The sequence below is a fragment of the Rattus rattus genome, chromosome 3 (assembly GCF_011064425.1).
Source record: "Rattus rattus isolate New Zealand chromosome 3, Rrattus_CSIRO_v1, whole genome shotgun sequence".
NCBI lineage: Eukaryota > Metazoa > Chordata > Mammalia > Rodentia > Muridae > Rattus > Rattus rattus.
This window is the reverse complement of record NC_046156.1, coordinates 188,691,687-188,717,891: the sequence shown is the minus strand read 5'-3', so window position 1 is coordinate 188,717,891 and position 26,205 is coordinate 188,691,687. Positions and strand designations below refer to the sequence as shown.

The 26,205-nt window shown below is 41.9% G+C and overlaps 1 protein-coding gene across 2 annotated transcripts in view; it reads left to right on the top strand.

The window, feature by feature from the left end:
• Elovl7 (ELOVL fatty acid elongase 7) overlaps positions 1-26,205 on the top strand; it is a 68,541-nt gene that overhangs the window by 29,679 nt on the left and 12,657 nt on the right. The window contains exons 2-5 of one of the 2 annotated variants that reach the window (XM_032898914.1): positions 10,170-10,301; positions 20,143-20,333; positions 24,287-24,367; positions 25,666-25,722. In XM_032898914.1, coding sequence (XP_032754805.1) covers positions 10,238-10,301; positions 20,143-20,333; positions 24,287-24,367; positions 25,666-25,722 — 393 coding nt within the window. In that variant the 5' untranslated portion in view covers positions 10,170-10,237. Of the gene's footprint in view, positions 1-10,169; positions 10,302-20,142; positions 20,334-24,286; positions 24,368-25,665; positions 25,723-26,205 lie in introns of those variants that run through there. The other variant, XM_032898915.1, reaches the window with a different exon arrangement.

Here is a 26,205-nt window from a genome sequence, read left to right as displayed (position 1 = left end):
CACGCCCAGCTTGATAATTGATAATCCTAATAATATTAGGTCTCTCAATCCATGAACATAGTATAATTTTTACTCACCTAAGTCTCTGACTTTTCCCACAGATGTACACACTTTTCCTTTACATTAGTTTGTCAGCCACAGTTGGGCTTGCAATTGTTACATAGCACTAGCTTTCTCAGTATCTATTGTAAGTGTATATTATGTATTTGAGCATGGATTCCTTTCCTTTTGTTGAACTCTGCACTTGGAAGGACGAGTCCTCTTTGTATAGGATGTTCTTGCCCTGTTTGGAGCTTTGTGAGGTTGCTTTCAGGTTTATTGATTCCATCTGGCTATTCCACTGCCTTCTACACCAGGCGAGCACTCATTAGCCATGACCACTTTACTTCTCAATTCTTCCTAATTCAATAGCGATGCTCTGCTCCCACAATTCTTACATTAGTTCTGTTCCTTATTCCATTTTCTTCTTTAAAACATTAGTCTATGAACACATGCTTTTAACACCAAGTACTTACAGACAGTTTCATTGCTTTAGTTACATCACATTTTCATCTTAGGCTGGGTTGTCTCTCTCTGTCTCTGTCTCTGTCTCTCTCTGTCTGTCTGTCTGTTTCTCTGTCTGTCTGTCTGTTTCTCTGTCTGTCTGTCTGTCTGTCTGTCTGTCTCTCTCTCTCTCTCTCTCTCTGTGTGTGTGTGTGTGTGTGTGTGTGTGTGTGTGTGTGTGTACCCATGGATGTATTTTATGCAGAGTATCAGGCAGGCAGACCATGTAGCCCAGTAACCCAGACTCCACTGGAACAAAAGATCCTCCTGCCTCAGATTTCCCAAGTGCTGGGATTACAGCTCCATACCATGTCATCATGCCTAGCTTTTGCCAATTCTTCATTTTTAGTGTCCTTTCTTTACCCTTTACCCCTGGGTCTATTTGTAAAATTTTCCATTTTTTTTCCCATCTTGTGGGTGCCTGGGTAGCTCTGGTCACACCGTCTACTTGCCGTATAGATGTTTTGTATTTTCTTTCCCACAACATTTTGAGCCTAGTCTTCCCCCACCCTCCACTCACTCAGTGTTGTTTGGGAACAGTTTATACTTAATTTTTAAGTATGAGCAATGAAACTCTGTAAGTACTTGGCGTTAAAAGCCTGTATTCGTAGACTAATGTTTTAAAACAGTTTATACTTAATATTTTCAGTTTATACTCAATTCTTTTTCTATCGCAGGAGAGTCTGATGTATTTTCAGTTTCAAAGTACTCACTTACTCCAAGTAATGATTAAATCATTTTCTTTCTAGCACCTAGCCAACTTAAACTATATCTAATAATCCAGTCTTTATGTGGTTGACCGAGTCAGGTTGTTGTGTCCAACAGTTTTGGTGAGGTGAAGGCCTGAGTGCAAAGTTGTGTTGATGGCTTTAGGATAGAGTGAGATCTTGGGGAGAGAAAACAGGACTAAAGAAGTTTATATGGAGACCTGACTGAAGATGGTTTGGAAGGTGAAACAAAGGGAGGTAGCTAAGGAGGACGGCGTCTGAACTGGGTTCTCCTTCTTTGGTTACTTCTATGAAATGTTGTGTTTGTGTGTCCTTTAATCACTTAGTGAATTCATTCTTCAGTGGAGCCATTTAGATGTTAACCTATAACTTTCGATGGCTGCTTCCTTGCGTTTGTCCCTGGATTCTCTTCCTGTTTCTCAAACATGGGTGTTCCCTAGGGTGCTGTCCTCAGCCCGGTCCCCTCCTATGGTATTTCTCAAGAGACTTGTACTGTTCCCGGGTTAATTATCACCTCTTGCCGTAATTAAGCATGGCTTGAATACTAGGTTCTGATGCTGTTTTTTTTTCCCCCTCTTAAGTCCAATGAACATATTCACTTGGTTTATGAGTTTCGTAGGGTTGTTCTAACAGAATTCCATGAATTGGATGGCTTAAACAACAAAACTGTATTACCTCATGGTTCTGAATATTAGAAGTCAGAGATCAAGGGGTATATAGTGTTCTCTCTGAAATGTGTGTGTGTGTATATGTGTGTGTGTGTGTGTGTGTGTGTGTGTGTGTGTGTGTCTATTCCAGACCTTTGTCTTGGCTTGGAGGTGGTCAACTTTGTGCTTCTATTTCAGTTACCCTGTGTGTTTATCCATGCCTGGATTCCCCCTTCTATAAAGATTCAAGTCATAATAGATTTGGAGCCAGTGTCATGACTTATTTATTTATTTATTTATTTATTTATTTATTGGGCTGGAGTGTGTATTACCACACAGCACAGAGACCAACTAATAGGAGTTGGTTTTTTTTTTTTTTCCACCCATCATGTGATCCTAGGGATTGAACCCAGGTCCTTAGGCGGAGCAGCAGCCATCTTTACTTCCTGCGCCATCTCGCTGGCCTGTGACTTCATCTTTAACTTCATTATGTTTATAAAGACCCTCTGTTGCACTGAAGTCACACTCTTCAGTACTGGCAGCCAGGGGCTAACCTATTAATTTTAAGGGTGCACGATTTAATACACTTAGCTATTCACTCGTACCACGGATATTTTCTGCTCCCCGACAGGTATCAATCTACACCCTGGGAATACAAAGATCCAGAGGCCTAGACTCTTCCTTCCCTCTTGATAAATGGAACAGATAAGAATTAAAAACACAAGAGTTTGCGACAGGGTGCAGTATGTCCTGTCTTAGATGAGGACTGCCATTACAATGTGACTTAGTAGGAAAGCTATCCCTGTCTGGCTAGCTCAGGGACACATCACAGAGGAAGAAGGGCCTCTAGACCGCATCTTTCCCAATCGGATCCAATCCTGTTTACCCTGCTTCTAAACCACACCCTCAGTTTCCCAGCCCTAGATCCCACCAGCCAGTTAATCTCTCCAAATCTCCCACTGACGGACAGATTCCCAACTTGAAAAACCTGTAATGACTGCTCCTTGTCAACAGAACTCAGGCTAATAAAATTCTGTAGCCTGGCTTCCTTGGCTTCCTGCACGGCCAAGTAAGTACCACCGGAGCTCACCTTTTCTGTCGAGATCTTTCTTTAGTCCATAACCTTGTGCGTTACCCAGGTCTTACCAGTTAGTCTACAAACATACTCAGGCTTTTTTATGTTATGTGGTCAGAACTTTTGTTGGTTTTTCACTCTATCATTAATGCTAAAATAGTGCGTGGCATATAACAGATACTTAAAAATATTGGTTGATTCCTGGTTCCCCAACCCCTTGGAGGTCTGCCTGCTTGCACGGTCTTCCTCCCCTCTCCCCCAGGTGTGAGCCTTTCTTTTTACCTATTGAATTCTTGTCCTTAAGGCTCACATCGTATACTCCCTCTTCTCTTCTGGGCCTTCCTTCTGGGTCAGGCGCATCTGACAGGTGTGTCACACCCACAAGGTTTTCCTGTTCCATAGGAACTCTTAGCTTGGCCTCCTTTGCATCATAGAAACCTAAGTAGACAGACGTATTTTCCAGCAGATTGGAAGCTGCTTAAATTTAGGAACCATATTTTAAGAATAAGATTGCATTCTCCACAGCATTTTTTTTTCTTTTTTAACAAAATGTATAGACACAGTAGATGTTCAGAGATAATTCTGTTTGAAGGGGAAAGTGCAGGGGAGAGAACTTTTACATTCACCTGAAAGCAATTGAAGTGGGCATCTGCCCTGCCTTGTTTTATTTTCCCCCCCCCGAGGTTACAGGATTTCCAGACTTATCTCACAGTTATCCACTGAGCACCTGGTTAATTCGATACCGTACTAGCACTGGATCGTGAGTAAGATTTAAATCGTCTTTGCAGTAATTAGCAATTCTTCTGATGACTTCGTCTGATTGGTTCCAGGGGGCACAGTGTTTAGGATACTTTCTAATTCTCAAACTTCACTTACCCCATTACTAGAAAGACTTCACTTACTAATGTTGCTTGTGGAAAGGGTCTATGGACTGCGCTTCTCTGTGGTGCTTAATGCTACGGTTACACCCGCTTGTGAGTTGAGCAGGTCCAGTTTGCCTCATCTCTCTCCACTTATAGGAAACAAATGTGGCACCAGAAATAATGACTTTCATTTGTCAACTTATATGGGAGGGCCTCTCTGTTGTCATGAGTGCCCAGAAACAGTTGAACAGCACGATACTCAGTATTGTGCTAAAGTACTAAGTCAGCAAAATCCTATTTCCTACTGGTGTCTCCGCCTCCTGTATATTTAACACGATGTCACGTTTGCACAGTGAAGTTAAGTGAACTTTAAAGCCAAAATGGCTGTCTCATTGCTCCGACTCAACCCATGATTGGGCCATAGGTCTTGAACCAGACAGAAATGTGATCTGAATTAGTCTGGTAGGTTATGCACACGTGTCATCTCTCCTAGAGGATCCAATTCTTCGTAAGGCCTTCAAATAAGGAGGAGGGAGGCAGTAAGCATTGAGATGAAAGAATAGAAGGAAGACATGGAAAACATATTAGTTCTGAATCCGGATTGGTATAGAAACTCCAACCCTTCCTTTCCAAAGGCAAGCCTGGGATGTTCATACCACATTAATAGGTATCCTGTGTCATTGCTGTTGGGGGTAGGGAACACCCATTGTATTTATGTAGGCTAGGTTCCAGACAGAGCATCTTCAGCCCAGGGCACTCATAAAATGACAATTGCAAGTGTTAGACCGCCCTGTGTTTATAGATTTACAGTGCGGTATCTGTTCCAAAGAGACTTCGGCGTAGATAAGTATAACAGAAGATACACAGAAGTCACTGGAAAGGTCTTACATGGTGCTGCAGAATCGGCTTAACTTATTTGCATCTTTCACTTACTAACTTATTTATCATGCTTTGTTTAAACCGAAGTCAAAATCCTTTTGCCAGGAACATGCCCAAAGCAAGAAGGGTAGCAAGCACTTGGGTGGGCTCAGGCTTTGGAACTTTCATTTACATGGGAACGTGCGATGCTTGGGCAGTCTTCCAAGCTACAGTTATGCTCTACATTGTTTCTCTAGGTTAGGCTCTCCTCTGTCCCTGTGGGTGACCATTCTATTTCAGGACCCTACTTCTTCTTCCCTGAGGGTGGGTACATGCATGCATCGCTGTACCTTGGCTAGGTGCTAGCCTATGAGACTTTCACGAAATGGGTCATTTGAGAGCCTTCTTGGAGATCATGCAAAAGGCTTTTATACTATCAAAAAGAAATACTAGTTGGGTATGGTTCGGTCCCAGCAGTCTCAAGCCTGGGCGAGGGCTGGAGGAGCATGAAATGAGAGTCATCTATGTAGGGAGACCTTGTAAAAGAAAGGAAGGAAAAGTTGAGGGAGGGAGAGTCCGTCTTACTATTCTCGTAGTGTGCGGGAATGGCTACCCCCTCGTCTCTTCCGTTAAAAGCAACAGCTCAGCTCTCTTCTCACTCACAAGAAGTGCCCTGTATTTGGATGCCTTGTTCTGTGAGAGATCATATCCCTCCTGGGTTTAGGTATTTATAGTTGATTGCTCTGTTACTTGTGGCAAGTGATATCCCTTGACTCAGTGGCATTTTCGTTTGAAAAATAGGTTAGATGTTTAATTATTTTTATTGATATTTGACTCTGTTGTGTTTCTGTTTGCCTGAACAACCACACACACAATCTAATTTTCTGAAATGTACTGAGAGCTGAGGGGTAGTCATGACTTTTCTCTCACAAGTGCTTGAGACCCTCACATTTCACCCCTACAGGGACAGTTTCCTTATTCTGTGGATGTGGACGTGGTGCCCACAGCCCGCCTGACTCACAGGAATTCTCTTGAGTCATCAGCTTAATCTCACCCAGAATCAGCGATGCCTCCTATTCCACCTGGATTCCAATGCCTTCCACATCCAGGTGACTTTTATTAACTAAATCCCGTCATGATTTGTGCTTGATTCTAAATGGATCCAAACCTCTGTCTCAGGGATTCTGAATCGTTCATGTCCAGGAACCACCGACATAAATGTAGAATACGCATAAGGTACTTTGGCCTACCCTGCAAAATTTTCCCTGACATCTGTCACAATGCCTCCTTTCTATTCTAATTTAATTTGTTTGAATCTTTTCACTAGTAAAAGGTTTTGTACCTTTTAACTTTTCATACAACTTGTCTTTCTTGTTCTCATTGTATTTTGTTACTCAAGTGGAGACATTCCCCTCATTTCTACAATGATCTGCATTACTTCATTCTGCAAATTTTGGACCTCATTTTTAATTATTATTGTTTTTATTGTATCTTTGTCCCCAAGTTCCTTGATGTAGAACATTCTTTTTTTTTTAATTTAACTTTTGTTGAGAATTTCATATATGAGTACTGTATTTACACCATTGCTACCTCTCCTTCTTCCCCCCTCAATTCTTTCCATTTCTCCCCCCACTCCCTCACAAATTTGTGGTTTCTTCTTTAAGTGTGATGGTTACATTTTATTGAACACAATTCTTCAATTCAAATGCAGGCATCTGTTACCACGACATTTTGTATTAGGTACTTTTCTCACTGCTGTGACTAAACACCTGACAACACAATTTAAAGGGGGTGGTTTATTTCAGATGGAATACAATCCTTCATGGTGGGATAGGCTTGGTGTAAGTGATTTATGGTAGCAGGATCATAGGGCCCTCGGTTAGCTATCCTATGGGTCAGTCACAAAGCAGAGAGTGATTCCCAATAACTCATTTCTTCCAATTAGACCCCACCTCCACAGTGACTCCACAGCCTCTAAAGCAGCATGACTATCGGGGGTGGGGTGGGGGGGTGGGGGTGGGGCATCTGATCAAACACACGATCCTGTGGCAGGCATTTCACACTCAGAGTCTAACAAGTCTCTACTTAGAATTGCTATGCCCCTAGGTTTTGTTTCTGTTTCCTTTGTCTCAGTGTGGTTTCCAGTTCCATTCTGATTTCCTTTAGTCCTAATCACTGTTCAGGAATAGGCTGTTGTCTTTCTACATATGTGTGACTCTTCTGGGTCTCCTTCAGCTGTTGATTTCTAGGTTCATAGCCTTGTGGTTGGAAAAGAGACTTGATATGGTTTCAGTCTTCTTAAAATTCTTACCCTTGTTCTGTGATCCTGTGTTCTGGTCTATCCTGAAGGATATTCTGTTTGCCTGAGAACAATGTGCATTGTGCTGTTGGTTACAAGTCCTTTTGTTTTAATTTTCTGTCTGGGTGATCGATGTGTTATTCAAAAGGGTAGATTGGAATCTTCTGCTATTTTTGTATTGCAGCCCATGTTTCCCTTTAAATCTGCTGGTATTTGCTTTCTGTATTTAGTGCTGGGGTGTTATTTGCATCTCTCTCACCCTCTCCTCCCCCCACACATGTGTGGTACTCAACATAGAACCCAGGACCTCACATGTAGAATCTTTATTAAGATTCTGCCCCACTCAGCCTTTCTTATATCTTTATGATGAACTTGACCCTTTATCTTCTTGACCCCTTTATATCTCATGACAACTTTTACTTAGAGTCCATTTTGTCTGGCAGAAGAACATAGGTTTTATTTTTTTCCTTTAGCTTATTTTGTATTTGCTGAGGGTGATAGATACCTTCCACAGTGAGCATCTCTCTTGAAATCCCAGCAAGTTACGAGAAGTATATGCAGGGCCAAGGTAATGGGGGAGGAGCCTTGTATTTGCACCATGCTGGGCTGGAGAGATGACTCAGTGATTAAGAGTGCTGGCTGCTCTGACAGAATATCCAGGTTCAATCCCCAGAATCTCCATAGTAACTTATAACTGAAAAACATTGAAGTTAATCTGTAAGGAAAAACACACATGATTTTGAACAACTTCACACTAAACAAGCACATGGCTGCTAAGCTGCTTTAGTCTGGTGAAGGCACACTAGATGGTGATCTAGATAATTACTGTAAACCTTGGACTCTTTTGTTCACCAGAGAAGCATTTGATAATTGTTGTAGATGTCTCAACCACAGAGTAGGGTTTCCTGACATCTAGTAGAGAGAAGCCACGTTGTCTCAAATCACCCATAATGCTCAGGGTAGGTCCCCATGACTAGGAAATATTTGACTCAAAATGTCAGCACTGTCAAGTTGGAGAAATCTTGCTTCAAATGTGCTAGGAGTAGTCATCATTCACATTCTAAGTTCCCGATCTTTCCAGATCTTTGGGAAGGAAAAAGCTGAAGCCCCCAGATCTTGTCTGTCCAGTGTACAGACCTCGTTGGAGTTTTGTTTCTGCTTCAGTGGAGGGTCTACGTGAAGCAGAAAGTTACCTCCAGCCAACAGTAGAACACTCCAAACATACAGATTAATATCCAGGCGAAACTTCCCTTGCAGCCTTCTAGAGGCTTTTCCTTCACCAAGATGGGGGTGGGGTAGAGTGGAGTTGAGGGTTTAGATTTCATCTGATTCCCCAGAACCAAAACTCCTAGGAAGTGCTGGAGTCCCTCACCTGTGAATGGGAACACTTTCCCACCCACTGCCCAGTGCTGACTGCTTGCTTCTTGATCCTTTCTCAGAAGCCCAGCACAGCTTGTAGTCTCTCCTTGCAGTCTCAGTGCTCCTCCAGCCCTCTGTACTCTTAGCACCTTCTTCTTTTCTTCCTTTTCCATGGCTAATTTGCTAGTCTTCTCTTCAGCTTCTGAGATTTGGGTCTTAGAAAGGCCTTTCCCACATTGAGGTTTTGCAATCTCAGTTGCTATCATCTTTCTATCCATTCGGAGTTCGAATTTGTATGAATAATGAGAGATTCAGGGAGCTTTTGATCGCTGTCTTTTTGTTTCCTAATGCCTATCCAGCTGTATCATCATTTGAGTGGATATTAGTGTCTCATTATTTAGTGTCCCCTGATTTGAGATGCTACCTGTTTCACATGCTGCATGCCTTATTTTATTTCTGTAATTATACACATGAAATAACTTTGTTTTATGCTGCCAGGAAAAAGTCAGATTTCCTATGGTAAACTTAGAAGAGTTCTTTTGTGCATGCAACAAAGTATGTATGATACAAAATTTACCTTTTCAACTAAGTTCAGGAGCATGGAGCACACTGACACTGTTGCATGATCATCCGCCTCTAGAGCATTTCCAATTTTTCTCTCACCAGATGGTTTTGATTCACTATACCATTAATTTATGATGCATCTCCCATTTGTAGGTTGTACCTTGATTCCAGAGATTTTAAAGTGTGGGAGAGCTTACCTCTCAGGATTATCAGCATACATTTTTAAAGTCTCAAATGTACTTGACGTATTTCTGAGTATTCCATTGATTTGTCTCTGTGTTGTCCTCCTGCCTAAGATCCTAAGGATGCATAGTGTCCTGTCACATGTAGCAGGGCTGGTTGTCTCCTCTGGACATCTTACTCAGGAGATTTCTCTTTACCATAATTCTTGTCAACCTGTCTGAATCAACAGGGCTCTTTTCCTTGATTCTTATTGGTTTTCCTCCCCTCTTTCTGCCTCATTCCGCTAGTTTTTTTAAACTAGTAGTTGGCATTTTAATGGTTCAAAAATGCTGTGAGAATCCCGAGAGACCACTAAAATTTAAAAATTTAGGAGATTAGAGAATGGCTCAATGGTTGAGAGTATACTGCTTTTGCAGAAGCCTGCACATTTGGTTGCTAACACCAATGTCAAGTAGCTCACAACGGCCTGTAAATCTAGCTGCAAGAGATTCCACACCTCTGGCTTCCACAGGCACCCATATTTTGCATGTAATCCTAGTTGCAAAAGATTCAACACCACTGGCTTCCACAGGCACCCATACGTGTATTACACACACATACTCTCACACACACTACATATAATTAAAAATAATAAAATAAATATTTTCAGAAGCTCACACAAAGAAGACTTTATTGGGCATAAAGATGGCTCCAAGGCCTGGGTCTCTGAAATTCTGGGTATCTTCTTCATCTTCTGGACTTTCCCTTCAGCCTGGTCACAGTGATTCAGCTTGCTTTTGACCGCTTTTTCTCCATAAAAAGGAGATGTTCCTGTTATAGAACCATTCCCTCCTTTTGTCTCATGTATATGAAACACCACCCTTCAGTGAAGTTATCAGCATCTCCAGAAGAATGGAAAATCTCAAGTGTTTGTGACTATGTCAGCATTTGCCACGGATCACTAATGCATTTTTCCCTTCAGCAAGAGTGTGCTGCCCTGCCAGTTCCTATTAAATTTTTAGCATTTTAAATATTGTATTACTAAAAGCTTATTTTTATTTGCATTTATAGATCTTAAGCTCATTTCTGCACTGTTTTACTGAAAAACCCATTAAAAGAGCCAGTGAATCTTGTAGAAAATGGCGTTCAGCGATCTTACATCGAGGACTGTGCGTTTTTATGATAATTGGATCAAAGATGCTGGTAAGTATCTTTTCTTTTATTCCCACATTAATAGGATTTATCTGGAACAAAATAAGAGCCTTAACTACTTCATACTCCTTTATTACTAGTTAGCCAATAGGCAGTGGCCAGGGTTTCATTACAGCTAGATCTATATGTGTGTTTTTGATGATGTTTATAATAACGAAAACACTCTTATATCCATGGGATGGAATTGGATGATTATGTGATGGCACATCTCACCCCAGTAACCCTTAAAAATGGCTTTGGAGGCTTGATACTCTAATTCTCCAGAGGGAAATAACGTCACTAACAGCAAAAGCTCTGTCAACACTGATTCTAGAATGAAGAACCGTCCTTCCACCTGACCCTGCTCCTGCCCCTACTCTTGCCCCTGTCCTGCCCCCGACCCACCCTTGCATCTGCTCTTGTCCCTGCCCCATCCCAGCCCCTGCCCCACCCGCCCCCGCCCTGCCCCCCCTGCCCTGCCCTGCCCCCGCCCCTGCCCCGCCCCTCCATCTGCCCCTGCGCCTGCCTTAAGAGGTGATGCAAACAGAGCAGGGAGTAATAAAAATGTTTCGAAACATGCAGTGTCACCTGAGTTTAAAGTGTACAAATGACAACCATACATGAAGCATTATATGTGTGTCTTCTGTGGAGAGTCAGGCCACTTGCAGGTGGTGAGTGATGTTTGATGGTGGTGGGTCTGCTGTGGGTGGTTGAAGTCAGGGTCTTGCACCGTATCTGCTAAGTATGTGTTGTACAACAGAGCTACACCCAGTCTCATGAATAAACTTTCTTTACTTGTCTGTCAGAGAGTTTTCAAACCCCAGTCAATGTTTTAGAAACTAGGTAAGTCTTAAAAGCAAAACAAAGGTAGAAAAGTTTTTAGAATAGGAAAGGACTCAGGATGCCTTAGAACTTAGACCTGAGATGCCCAATCCAACTTAATGTCTCATTTTAGAGCAGAAGAAACCAAAACCAAAGATGTGATTTTCCCAAGGTCGATAAAGTTAAAGAAATGTTGATAAAGACGTAGAAAAAGAAAAAAAAACCCTCAAGAACTGGTGTTTCTTAGTTATGATTAGCATTCTGTCATGTCATTATTTTGTAGTTATTAATATACACGTCATTACCGCTAAAACCACTTTGGAGTGACTCACTCATTGGCCAGAAACCAGGAGTTCATTAAATCCCACCTGTCACACATGAGGCTACATCCCAGCCAGTGAAGACACTCTTTCGTGGGTCACATCTGTCTCCCCAAGCTACAAAAGGGCAATGTTACTTCTCTGAAGTTTTTCCAAGAGTTTTGTCCCTCAAAAAGGTCAAGGACAAACAAGATTTGCTCTGTTAGGACAAGTAGTGTAGCTATTTTCCTATTTTTTTATCTTTCCCTTAAAGTTTCAACTTGCTTGGTTCAAAAAAATATACCAGTTTCTTTAGAGGTTATCTCTCTCTGATGATTTATAGTGATTGTTCCAAATTCCATATTTGATGTAAACTTTAATCTTCCAGTTGTATTTCAAAGGAGAGGTGCAAGTTGCTCACCCAAGTTTTCAGTATTTGAACTTGGAACCCAAATAGAATGAGGTAAAATCTAAAACAATTATTGTGTGTATATTTGTGCCATGATGTATGTGTGGAAGTCAGAAGATGACTTTGTAGAGTTGATTCTCTCCATCCATTTTTACGTGGTTTCTAAGGAGTGTACATAGGTTGTTAGACTTGCACAGAAGCACCTTTATGCACCGAACCATCTAGACAGAACTGGGAACAGATTTTTTTTTTTTTTTTTTTTTTTTTTTTTAGAATAAGACCCTTTGCAATCCAAACCTTACTATTCACTATCCTCAATTCAAGAATGCAGGTAATCCTTAACTCAAGAGCCAAGAAGACTCAGATGGTGTCAGTTAGTCATATGGCCCTCAAAAGACAAAATATTTTAATTCAAACTATGTGAAAAGCCTTTATCACCAACTCTTTACTTTTTGTACCAAAAAAGTACTTCCATCAAAAAGCTAAATAATACTAGGTAGGAAAAACGGGTAGCAAAGCCAAGGATCTCAGAAGATTAAAAATAAGGTCTGAGAAGACCCAAGAGACACTCTGCAAATAGAAGAGATTGGAGAGAGGCACAGAGAAGGTAAACGTCACATTTCTGAATCCATTACTTACTTGAAGTGTTGGGAGGTGACTTGGGAGTCATGGGATGTAGAAAGAAAAGAGCTATGTCCAGCTTGTCACTATCCTATACTAACTAGGTGACCTTGAACCTTCTCCTTTTCTTTGTGAATAAAACAAAAGTCAGAATAGCACCTGTGGGCTAGGATGTGTGAAAGAGCTCTGTTACCAGGGGAAGTGTCAGGTCACAGATAGACCCAGAGATTGTTACAATTTATGTTAGATACTTTTGAAAGTAACACATTACTTTCCCAGGAAAAAAAAGTTCTGCTTTTTTTTTTTTTTACTTCCATTTTTTTTCCTGTCAAGGTCTAGCAGTGTTAAAAGGATCTGTATTAAGATTTACAGCTTTGTAAAACTGCTGCCAGGTACATCAAGAGAGTTTTCCCTTGTGTTTATTTAGTGTGGTATTGATCTCAGGGAGGCATTAGTTTTGTTTTTGTACCCTGGGAAGAGCTGAATGCATGATCAAGAGCCAAGTATTTCAAGTGTATTCTTGGCTTTGGTTCTAATCCTGTATGGCCTTGGGAAAATTCACTGTTATTAGTTTTCTGATAGCTGGAGAATCGGTGGTGATGCATGGTTATTTCATGTGGAAAATTCCAGGGCCTTAAAACTTTTAGATGGCTTAATATGTAAAGTAGAAGAGAGTTTATTGCAATTCTTTAATTATGGGATGCTAGATTTTAAACAGCTTTGAGCTAAGTAAAAAATGCAAAGGTGGGGCTGGGGATTTAGCTCAGTGGTAGAGCGCTTACCTAGGAAGCGCAAGGCCCTGGGTTCGGTCCCCAGCTCCGAAAAAAAGAACCAAAAAAAAAAAAAAAATGCAAAGGTGCTTATCATTCAAAAGCCACCCTCGACGATTAGGAAAGAATAGGAGGAAGGATTGTGGGTCCCAAAGGGTTTAGGAACGCTACAGGAAGACCAACAGAGTCAACTAACCTGGACCCTTGGGGTTCTCAAAGTCTGAACCACCAACCAAAGAACATACATAGGTTGGACCTAGACCTCTCCTCACACATGTACTAGATGTGTACTTTGGTCTTTATTTGGGTCCCAATCAACTATTCCAAAAGCTGTTGCCTGTATGTGGGGTATGTTCTTCTAGTGGGCCTGACTTTTCTGGCCTCAGTGGGAGAGGAAGGACCTAGCTTTGCAGAGACTTGGAGTAGCTAGGATTGGGAAATACCTGGAGAGGGGGAGCACCTGCTCAGAGGAGAAGGGGAGGGGTAAGGGGGAGGGGTTGTGGGAGGGGATGACAGGTAGAGGGACAGTGAGCAGGTTGTGAAGTGAATAAGTAAAAAAAAAAATCAAAACAAAAGAAAAAAGCAGCCCTTTGCATGTTTAGATGGTAGTGCTCACTTGCAGATGGTGTGAGCTTGCTTGCAAGAGGATAGAGAATGGGGTAGGCCTGCTGCCTCTATGAACTCTTGGTATATCAGAAAGTACACAGAGAACCAGTGTCCCTTCCCTCCTAGCTTCTTCATTCTGCTGGTTCTTAGAATTGTAAAGTCTTTGATGTAGTGCGTGATACCTAAGAACATTGTCTTAGAAGGAGTTGATGGAAAAGCTCCTTAACCTTCTATATACCCAGCATTGTACTTTCCCAGTACCCCATTTCTCTCTGGTGAACATTCATGAAAGAATTATTTAGCTCACGGTAAATCAACCCTTTGGTGGCATCTGGGGTGGAACCAATCGCCCAGCCTGATTTCCTGTTCTGTGCTTCCATGTCTTCCAAGTCTTCCTGGCCCTTCTCACGACACTTAAATCAGCTCTGAGGCCAAGTACGTGATACACAGGACTGTCCCTGTCTCCTTAGCCTTTTGTTCCTGGGAAAAACAGGACACTTACTGCTGACTGAATCCCTAGACTGAGTCAGAACTCACCTTAAATGCTATTGTGCTCTTTCTACTATCTCCATGTCAAGTCATCCCCAATGGATGCTCAGGCATCTCAAATGAAAAGCCCACACTTCATGAGGAAGTAGACCAATGTCCTTTTCAGGAAGGTAGACTGTCACTGAAAGAAGTTGGAGACACAGAGCCCTAAACGTCCCGCTAAGATGTTGGATTTTATTTGACCAATGAGGGGGAGCTCATTTAACAAGAGAATAGTCTAAGCAGATCCCTACTTTTAGAAAGTGAATTTGACAACTGTATGGAAGACAACTGGCAGTTTGGATTGAGAGGCAAGGAAAGATGGTCACAGAGCCTACTGAGGAACGCTGCAGCCACTGCATGTGGGTCAAGGGAACTTGACCATGCACCAGAATCCTGATTTCTCAATTTGGTCAGCTCATCCTGGTCGCCTGAATCGCTTTTAAAAAAAGATGGCCTGCTTACAAATTATAGTTGTATCTGTTTCTGTGGTGCAAAGTGATATTGTAACAAGTGGAATTCCACAGTCCTTGTGGAATGGTTAAATGAGCTAGTTAACATATGCGATTGATAAAAACATTGGAGACCCACTGTTAGGAATTTCAACTACATAGTATACTATTATTGTTGTTGCTGTTATTAGACATATAATATATTTATTATAATATTTGTTATATGACTATGTACAGTACTATTATTATGCCATGTCCCTGTAATAGGTATCAAAAAAATTGTCCTGCCTAAGTTAAATTTTGTAGCCATTAACTAATATCTCTCTCCCTGTTTTCTAGCCAGATGCTTATTCCTTTTATTCCACATATGAGACTCAGTGTTGCTTTCTGAGCCTGACTTATCTCAATTATTGCAACAATGTTGCCATCCTGCTTATCAAGAGGTCACAGAGGACATGGATTCCTTCTTTGGGAAGACCAAATGATGCCCCACATCCATTACACTGCTTTCTTTATTCATCTGATGACAAAGCACTGAGCAGATCCCACACCTTGGCTATTGTGGATAAAACTCTGGGAGCCCACACACAGTTTCCCGAAATGAGATTTCTGGACTAACAGTAATTCTTTTAGGTTTTTAATGGGCTCTCCATGTAGTTTTCCTCAGTGGCTGGACTAATTTATAATCTCATCCTGAGTGCAGAAACATCCCATCCCTCCACATCTTCACCTTCACTCATTACCTTTAGTTCATTTGACGATGCAGCCCTACAAGTGGGAGGTAATTGGATGAAAATTCTGTTATCAATTTATATTTTCTTGGTAATTAGCAATACTGACTATTTCTTCTTGTGTCTCTTCTTTTGAGAAATTAACTTCTTTGCCATTTTTTTTTTTATGACTGTTTCTTAAAAGCTTATATTCCTGGCACCTACTCCTTAGAATTTTGATTCAGTTGGATCAAGGTCACTGCTTTTGTTATTGGATTTTTAAGCACTACAGAGGTGATTCTGCTATGGTTACAGATTGGAGATCTACTGCGATAACAATAGCAAATTTATTGAGAGATGGAGCTCTTTATAAACTCCTCACTCGGTCCTCTACGAAATACTTGTTTTATGCCCAATTCACAGATGAGGAAACCAAGTGATTAAGTCAATTACCTAAGGCTTCATAAAAGGCCAGAGGAGGAACAGCTCGCCACCCTGACTTGCCGACTCTACAATTTTGCTGTTATAGAATGTTTAGAGCCTGGTACTAAGAAAAGGAGTTGAGGAGATAGTGAGTAACTGTGTGCTGTGAAACTGTGCAGATTCAGGTTCAGTCCCCAGAACCCATGTGAAAAGCCTAGAAGAGTGGCCTATGCCTAGACTCCCAGCTTTGTGAAGCAGAGGCAGGGGAATGATTCCTCCTGCCTACTAGCTAACCAGCTTAGCCAAGTCACCGAAAAAAACAAAACAAAACAAACATAAACCAAGTGGACCACTCAATGAATAACCCCAAGGTTGACCTCTGACCTCCTCCCAGGCACCTGCAAACATATGTTTCTTTCTTTGTACACACAAACATGTTACATTTTGTTGTTCTTCTTGTTATTTTGTTACCTTTTTTTTAAAAAAAAATAACACAGAATGAAACAAGCTTTTTCTTCCCATAGTGACTTTTTATTTGTAGGACTGGAAAGTCGTATATACAGAGGATTTTAAGAAAAGCTGTGTACTGAAAAAGTTAAATCACAGGAAGAAGCGATTTATTTGGAAACGATTTTCGTGCTCTTCCTGAGCTAGCCTGGCATGCTTTTCTTGGCTTTTCTTTCTGTCGCTAACAGGGGAGGGACAGGAGGGTGACGTCATCCCATTTTTCTTCCCCTGCCAAGTCAGTGAAAGAATAAAACAAAAGATAGCTGTGCTAGAGAAGTGCCTTTCCTGACACTTAAAACAATTTAGTTCTGAAGCTGTACTTGGAATGAGTAACCAACAACAGGAGCATTTGCAGTTGCCTATGAAGAAGAAACCAGGAGCTTCCTGTACTGTCGCCATGTCAGCCACTGCAGCCCTCTGGGCTCTTCCTCTGGTGCTGATTTCATTAGCCTTTATTCTATTAGGAATACAACCTAGACATATTAATAAAACAATAACAAGCTAGACATTGGCTTTATGACATTCATGTATTATGGTGTGTATTGGCCAGTCGAGGAATCATTTAAGGACGTTTGGTTCTCACTCTGACCTTGATTCCCAGTCCTGTAACAAGCTTGATTTACTGAGATTGCCCTTGTGATGTTAAGTCCGCAGTGTGATTGCCAATGATGACCAGAAATCCTGTCATAGGAAACTCCCTATTGCTATAAGGCTTTAGAAGAAACAACTGAAGCAGAAAAGACTGTAGTTAAATATACCTCAAAAGCCAACTTATGGACCTTTCTAGGTTTAAAAATGACAAGTTTTGGGAATAGAGTAAGAAAAAGTAAGAGAAAATACTTTGAAATTTTAGGACTTCGCATTAAAAAAGATTTATTTATTTTACTTTTAAGTGTACGGGTGTCCTGACCTAAGGAATTGGAGTTATAGATGGTCGTGACCTGCTTCGTGGGAGCTGGGAATTAAACATTGGTCCTCCAGAAGAGTGGCCAGTGCTCTTAATCCCTGCGACATCCCTCCAGCCCTAGAGTCTTGTGTTTTCAGTGTTGGGCAGAAAACTTTTGTTGATGTCCTCTTGCTGAAAACATTTTTTTTTTTTTTTTTTTTGGTTCTTTTTTTCGGAGCTGGGGACCGAACCCAGGGCCTTGCGCTTCCTAGGTAAGCGCCTACCGCTGAGCTAAATCCCCAGCCCACTGAAAACATTTCTGTCTTCTCTCTGTTGAAGGCACTGTGCTCTTCTGACCACGTGCATTTCTCTCTCTGCCACATTTCATGCTGGGTCCCTTCCAAATGTTGCTTCCTTGGCTTCAGGACGTCTTACTTTTGTGGTTTTAGTCCAGTTGCACTGTGCGTTCCTCCTCCACCTTCCTCGTGGCTTTCTCTTCTATCTCTCCTGAGACTCTGAGGTCCGTGGCACTTGGACCCTTAGCACTTACTGTACTCTATTTCTCGTAAACTCATCCCATGGCTTTTATAGTCATTATGTGTGCCATGGCATCCCCCAAACCTCTGTCTCTGGCTTGGATCTCACTCCTAACTCAGATCCATACATCTAGCTACCCGTGACAGTGTCTACGTGAATGTTTCCAGGCACCGAAGTGTGTGTCTTTGACAAGCTTGCTCCCCACTCCCTGTTCCCAGGATAAATCATGTCATAGTCTTACAAGGAACAACTTCTGAACTTTTTTTTTTAACTTCCGCTTGTGTTTTATGCTCCACATTTGAGTATCCATTTTATGTTTTCCTGACTATATTTCAAAACAGTCTGCCCCTATTCATGTGCTATTGCTGAAAGTTTAATTTACAAACGTACTGTAGAAATCAACTGTATTTCTAAACTGTTCCACAGAACATCACTTCTAAGAGTTGTATAATACTACCATCCATTCATATATATATATACACCCTCCAGGCTTCTGTGAGCAAAGAAGCTTGGACAATGCTACACACCAGCGCTCTCACCGTATCTATCCATGCTAACACAGAGTACTAGAGACCATACAGCAAGCGCCCTATTTTTCTTCACATTCCAGCATCCTCTTATCACTTTGGGGGAGTCTGTACCTACTTGAATAATTTTGTAGAGTTGTCGTTATGTAGATAGGTGTGTGCGAATATAGACATAAGAACAAACTCAAATCCTAAACATCTGGCATCAGTTTTTGAGTTGGCTGTTCTACTCCTTAGCTTGCTTCTCTCATTTGAGACATTGGCACCTGTTGGCGTTTTTGAGTAAGGCCCACTTGAAGACAGCTTTACAAATGAAAGCCCTCAACATCGACTGTTAATGTGACATGTCCAGCACTCAATGAGAAGCTGGATGAGTGGACAGTCATGGGGTTCTAGTGAAGACGTTTGGAGACGATGTTCGCTGGTAACTGACTTTCTCGTTAGTGGTTTGAACGAATAGGGATGCATGCTCCAGGTCCTTTAATACTCATGAAACGGTACTCTGTGTGGAACTGAGTCAGATGCTCCTGCAAGCTTCCCATAACTGTTTTCTTCTGTTCCACTCTCAGATCATGAGGTCACTTGGTCCAATTACACCCCAAGTGCTTGAAATTATAGAATGAGTTGCTATTTATTTTTAATTGCAATCCTATTAGCCTGGAGGCAGAGCAAGAACTGGCTGAACTTACATTTATGTGGTTGCAAGGGCATTCCTTATTTTATTTGGCTCAAAATATCATTCTTGCTGGCTTACACTTCAGACACACTCTAGATAATCAGGTATTGCCGTGGTCCCTTTCAGTTTTGTGGTTCTGTGATATAGCATCTGAGGGACTATGCCAATTTTCTTAGGAAAGAGAGAAATTAAGTAGGTGGTAGATATAAACCATTTTTAAATATAAAAGAAGGTCTGAATAGAAAAAAATATTTTTGAGATGGGCTCTCATTTATCCCAGGCTGACCTCGAACTCCTGATTCCTTGCCTTCCCCTCCCAAGTGCTGTCATTACAGCATGCACTACCCCACCCAGGTAAGATGGCGATATTTCTGATTGTTGATAATGGTCGTAGATGGTAGAGCCTTACTAGCTGCCCCTTCCTCCAGATCTGCTTTTACCCGCTGCTTAGGACTTGGAGAAATTATGTAACTGAGGTCAGGGTGCCAGCCTGTGGGCCTCTGGTGAGGGCTCCCTTGGGTTTCTGTTATCTTGCTTTGTGTCATCATGTGACAGAAAGATAGCAAAAGAGCTCCCTGGAGTCCTTTTTATGACACTAACTCTGTTCTTGAGAAGTTCTTGTGTCCATCCCATCCGATGCTAGGATTTCAACCCTTGGATTTTATTTATTTTGTTTTATTGTTTTTGAGACGTGTGGCTGGGGATGATTTTGAACGTCCGGTCCACCCATCTCTTCGGCAAGTGCTGGGGTTCTTCGTGTGCAGTACCACACCAGGCTTAACGCACGAATTCAGGGAGGGTGCAGCGTTCAGTCCCTGGCAGCTCCTCCAGAATGGCTTCTCCAGAGGCTCCCCTTCAAGTTCTGTTGACTAACATCTCTTAACCCCTGAGGCTTGAAGGTGATGACAGCCCCATTGTTTTTAGCTCAGGGGAGCCTCGCTGTTCCTAGGGGTTTTTCCTGTCACCCATCCTAAAGATGCTGTGACCTTTGCAATGGTACACTGTCAGCACAGGATGAAGGTTGCTCCCTGTCCTCTCTGGGCTAAGTGGTTGTGAACTTACCTGTCGTCTTTCTCTTAGATCCAAGAGTTGAAAACTGGCTCCTCATGTCCTCGCCTCTGCCACAAACCATCATCCTGGGGCTCTACGTCTATTTTGTTACATCTCTGGGACCAAAGCTCATGGAGAACCGGAAGCCCTTTGAACTCAAGAAAGCGATGATAACGTACAATTTTTTCATAGTACTGTTTTCTGTGTATATGTGCTATGAGGCAAGTGTCTTCGGTATTCCTAACGGGAAAAGTTTGCCTTGGTCCATTGTTATGTGTTTGTACGTTTTTGTTATGACTGTTGAGTTCCCCTGTTTTGAGAAGGGAGGAATTCAGAGACTAAGCAGTTGTTTACCACAACAAGACAAAAGCGCCAAACTCGTCATGTCTAGATGAAATAAACCTGAGGATCTCAGGACAGTTTCCGTTATGACAGAGAGGGAAAAGAAAAGCAACATTTAGCTCAGAGATTCGCACAAGGTAAACGTTGGTTTTGAGGGAACACATACACAGAGAAAAGAATTAATGAACTCGGAGTGACCGTGGATAAGCAGTGGCTGGTCCTGGAATGCACACAACCCCAGAGCTAGGTGCTGACGTGGCTGTTTAGTTTTACAGGCTTGGAGGCCAGAAAGGGCATAGACTTATTCCAAGTCTTAAGTAGTAAAGCCCTGCCCCTTTTTTATAAGACAAATAGGAACCTTCCAGACCGCAGTGGAGATTGTACATTTACTCTCTGCCCCTCTGCTCGTCACATGTCTCCACTGCCTTGAATACCTAGGTCTCTAGGGTTCTTGGCTGTATTTCCAACCTTGGCTGGCTTCCTCTTTCTGTTGGCTTTCTCTATAGCATACCTTGTGCTTGCTCATATTAGGAATCTGTGAGGAGGCCTGGTGGCCTACCTGGCTGCCATGATACCCACCTCCTTCCTGCTACAGACTATATAACTCTAGCTTCCCTCTGCTGCTGGTCACTTCTTTGTTTCTTGCACTAACCCACAGGTCACTGCTTTTTGTCCTTTCTAGATTATGGATAGTTCCTTGCATGTTCAGAGAGGAGAGGAGAGGAGAGGAGAGGGAGAGGGAGAAGAAGAGGGAGAGAGAGAGAGAGAGAGAGAGAGAGAGAGAGAGAGAGAGAGAGAGAGAGAGAGAGGTTAAGAACATGCCTGGGAGCCAGGAGCCCAGGTTCCCTCATCTTCTCTGTAACTTTATATCCCTAGGCCTCAGTTCTCTTACATTCTAATGACAGGATTGAGCCAGTTTTTCCCTCGGGTAGCATGTGTTCTAGTTTTCTCAAGTTCTGCCTGTAATAGTTGTCACTGTTTGTGATGACCCCAAATTAGATTTCTCAGGCTTGAAAAGAATCCAGTAGTAACCAGTTGGTTTTGGTTCCTCCTTTGTGAATTACAGCATAGAAGAAGGTTTAAAGAAATATCTGAATCAGAGAGTTTCTATCTTCATTAATACTTGAGTGGTAGTTTCAGGATATACTATCTGCTGAACATGAACCATAAACTTTTTCTCTACTAGCTTAAGGACGTAACTGTCATAACCTCTGTAGATTATTGGTATGTTCTTAAACTCAACATGCTAGGTCCACTCTGTTCGAACAGAGACTTAATAACTAGGACGTTATATACACAGGTGCAGTTTATGATGTGGAGCAAGATTTTGTCAGGATTTTGGAGTAAACACCTCTACCAGGCATGCTGGCCAAATACAGGAGCAAGGGGAAAGAGAATCATGCCACAGTGAGGAATTCTCACAGTGATGGAGTGTGCTGGAAACACGGCACAAGTCAGACCCTAATGAAGACAAAGGAGTGAGACCCACAGAGGCCCAATACACACAATTTCCCTCGTTTATCATTTTGTGTCAGGGTAAGGTGGCCAATTAGTTATTTACTTTAAGTAAACAGTTCCTGGTGTTAGAACGGTGGCTCTCAGCCTACCTAATGTTGTGACCTTTTAATGCAGTTCCTCATGTCATGGTGACCCCCAACCATAGAATTATCTTGTTGCCATTTCACAGCCATAGTTTTGCTGCTGTCGTGAATCGCAAGGTAAACTCCATGATATGCAGGATACCTGTCAAAGAGTCATTCGATCCCCAGAGGGGTCATGACCCACAAGTTGAGAACCACTTGACTAGAGTTTTCTTTCTTTTCTTTCTTTCTTTTTTTATTTCACATTTTATTACATCAATGGCTTGGACATTTTTATTTAACTTCAGCAAATATTAGAAGTAGAAGAATGAATTCTGCAGAATTTCACAAATAGATTTCCCAATCTCCACTAACAAATGTTACAATGACTCAATGGCTAAGCAGTTACAATGCTATGGACACTTGCACGACGACTGGGCTGAACTAGAAAACAAACAAAGAGAGGCACGGGAATGTTACTTACAACAGCGTTATTACAACATGCCTTCCTTAAGATTTTAACACGGATTTTTATCACTTCAAAAGATATACAGCATTTCCGTTATCTTTGCAAACTTAACCTTATACATTTTTGAAAATCTTGAAAAAATTTTAAGCAATCTAAAAAGCACTTAGCAAAGTTTTTAAGTCTACATAATGGAATGCTGTCCGCTCCAGGATAAATGTTCGTTTTAGAGAAGGAGGCTGTAAACACTCATTACTTTATAACATGCATAGACTCTGCTGACCTTCCTGGTGGACTGAGACGCTCCTGCAATTGTGCTTCGCTGCAGTGAGGATAGAATTTTCTTTCTATCAGTTGAAATGAGTCTGAGCATGGCAGGAAATGGCATAGTTCACTGACTTGAGATTTTGAGAAACAGAAGTCACTGTTTCTGCCACCTTCCTTTTGTTACTTTGAAAAGATCTGTTCACTTGATTTTTAAGGCATTTTTTTTTTAATTGATGAAATGCACGTCCTATACTCTTTGGAGTCTTAATGTTCCAGAGCCCCTGTTATATTGCAGAGTAGGAGTAGAACAGGGTCAGGATACAGTTTAAAAACCACCTCTTGTTCTTTCCCACTTCTTCCTTCTTTATATATATTAAAATATCACCTTAGCGGATCTCTGATGGTGGAGACCTGTTATTGCATCCCTCAAGAGGCTGAGACAATAGAGTCCTGAGTTTGAGACCAGCCTGGGCTACATAGCAAAACCCAGTTTCAAGAAATCTACTTACTAAAGCCTCAATAAAGCCTTTAGCCTGTATGTTTTCATAATGGAAAGTTATCACTTTAGCTAAATAGTGACGAAATTATAAATATAGCATTTCCTTCAGAAGTCCAAAGGGGCATAAACTTTATAATGAGAGAGATGTTCCAAGCCAGATGTTGGCAGTTGCCCAGAGGAAGAAGTGACACTTGGCAAAGAAGAGATTATTATTGTCCCTACCCCAGGTCAGCCCAATCATATGTGTTAATTATAATTGGCTTTCATCTGTAGTTATTGTTTTAAAAGATCGTCCCCACCATCAAACTAAAAGCATCTCACTATGGTCTCTGAATTAGAAATCAGGCTTACCAACAATAGGCCTTTATTTTTAACACCCGTAGAAGGTCACTTAGTGGGTGCGTTGGAATGACAGTCTGCCAGATTATACCCCAGTTAGTAACAAGAGCATTGTCTTCCCTTATTTGTCTTGTGAATTCAAAATACAGCTGGTCTCAGACCTGTGTATGGCCTGTTTTTCTGTTAAAGGCAGAGAGGATATCAGAACCAAGCACTGCCACTTCATGGGTACTTCCCAGCCACGCGTAGGAAAAGTACAGTGCCCATGGTTACCCCGTTGGCAGGTTTTTGTTTGTGTGACACTTATCAAAACTAATTGGGAAGATTTGAAATGTTCAGATAATCCAGACTCAGAGCCACGCACTGAAAGTGCACAAACACACAGACGGAGTAGACATGGGCAATATTTGTTGAGTAAGCAGAATATACCCTGGGTTTTGTCCTCCACTATTTTAAAGAAACCCTCCCAAGAAATGGACAAGTTAGTCAGAATACAGTTCATATAGATGGCGTGTGCACTTGTGGCTTTGAGAACGAATGCCTGATGCCAAGCTTCTCCCAGGCAGGTGTGGTTTGTCCTGGCTCTTGCTGCCTCGTCCCCTGCACTGCCTGCTTACGCAGCTGCTCGTGCACCAAGGTACAGTCCAAACCTCCTCTTTGACATCCGTGTTTCTCTTCCAGTTTGTGATGTCTGGCTGGGGTACAGGTTATTCATTTCGATGCGACATTGTGGACTATTCTCAGTCGCCAAGAGCAATGAGGGTAAGTTTCTCGTTGGGAAAGTTTGTAGCTGAAAATCATGGTGAAGATCCTTCGGACTGTGCACTATTGGATATGAATTCAGAGTGAACGAATGACTCAATAACCAGATTATAGGAATTGGGAGGAAAAAAACCTGTAATTATAAGAAAGAATTTATGGAAGCCAGGTGTATACGATGAGTTAGTACTGTTTAAATTTCTTGGGCTTCTCTAAAAGATTTAAAATAGAATTTCCATAAGATTTAGCAAATCCACTTCTGGCTACATTTCTAAAGGCTTTGAAGTCCAGGACTTCAAGAGATATCTGTATACTTAAGATCACAACACCATTATTTTTGACGGCCAAAATGTAGAAGCAACAGAAATGTCCATGGACGGTAATTGGCTAAACACATACACACAGACACACACACACAGACACACACAGACACACACACACAGACACACACACACAGACACACACAGACACACACACACAGACACACACACACAGACACACACACACACACACACTGACTAGAATATTATTCAGCCTATAAAAGATGCAAGTTATATGAATCTTGAGGACATTGTGCTAAGTAGTACATTCTAGTCACAAAAGGACAAACACTACGTGATTCAGCTTATATACTGTACCCCAAATCATCACATAAATAGGACAGAGGTAGAAGGATGCTTGGGCTGGAATAAGGAAATGGGAAAGTAATTTTGAATAGGTACAGATTTTTCCATTTTTCAGGATGGAAGATCTCTGTGGATGGACATATAATGGTTGTAGAGGGATGTGAATAAGTCAAAGTCACAAAACTGTACCTTAAAAAAGTGGGTGGGGGGTTGGGATTTAGCTCAGTGGTAGAGCGCTTGCCTAGAAGCGCAAGGCCCTGGGTTCGGTCCCCAGCTCCGGGAAAAAAAAAAAAAAAAAGTGGGTAGGATGGTAAATTTTGTTACGTGGGTTTTTTTTGTTGGTGGTGGTAGTGGTTATTTTTGTTTTGTTTTGTTTTTTGAGACAGTGTTTTCAATGTAATAGCCCTGGTTATCCTGGACTCACTTTGTAGACCAAGTTGGCTTCAAACTCAGAGATCTGCCTACCTCTGCCTCCCCAGTGCAGGTACCATGACTGGCCTTTCTCCCCACCCCACGCCCCTCTGTGTGTGTGTGTGTGTGTGTGTGTGTGTGTGTGTGTGTGTGTGTGTGTGTGTGATTGTTATTTGCTTGTAAAACCAGATTTTTAAAAAGTTAAGTGTTTCCTTTATATAAAATGTTGGATAACTAGACCCTTATCTGTGTATGTCTCCGCAGATGGTACACACCTGCTGGCTTTATTACTTCTCCAAATTTATCGAGCTGTTTGACACTGTGAGTATGGAGCCCACATACAGTAGCCGCTTGCTGTCTCATGGAAGCAGTAAACCGCTGGTGCAGTTGTCGAATTCCTTTGCTTACCTCTCCTCCGCTACTAGCCTGCTGTTATCCCCTCTTCTTTTAATAGTGTGGCTTTTAGCAAATGTGCTTGCCAGCATTTCACAACCTCTGGCTGCATTTTGAAAAGCATACGTGCAGGTATCTCCCGATGACGATAAACAGGGAACTGCCACTTACTCGACAGGCCTGTGTGCTTTGATGTAGATGGTGACAGTTCTTTATGAAGCAGCACACAAAGCAAAGAACAGACACCGGGTTACCTTCGGTTCTTCCTATCCAAACACGGTGTCAACCGTACTCTTGTGAGACGCTTAAGCACATCACAGTTCATGATGAACTCAAAGCAAAACGTGATGTTGTTTGGGGAACACAGACATCATCTCAGCTGCTGTTCTGAGGCCTGAGCTCGCTGGGCCC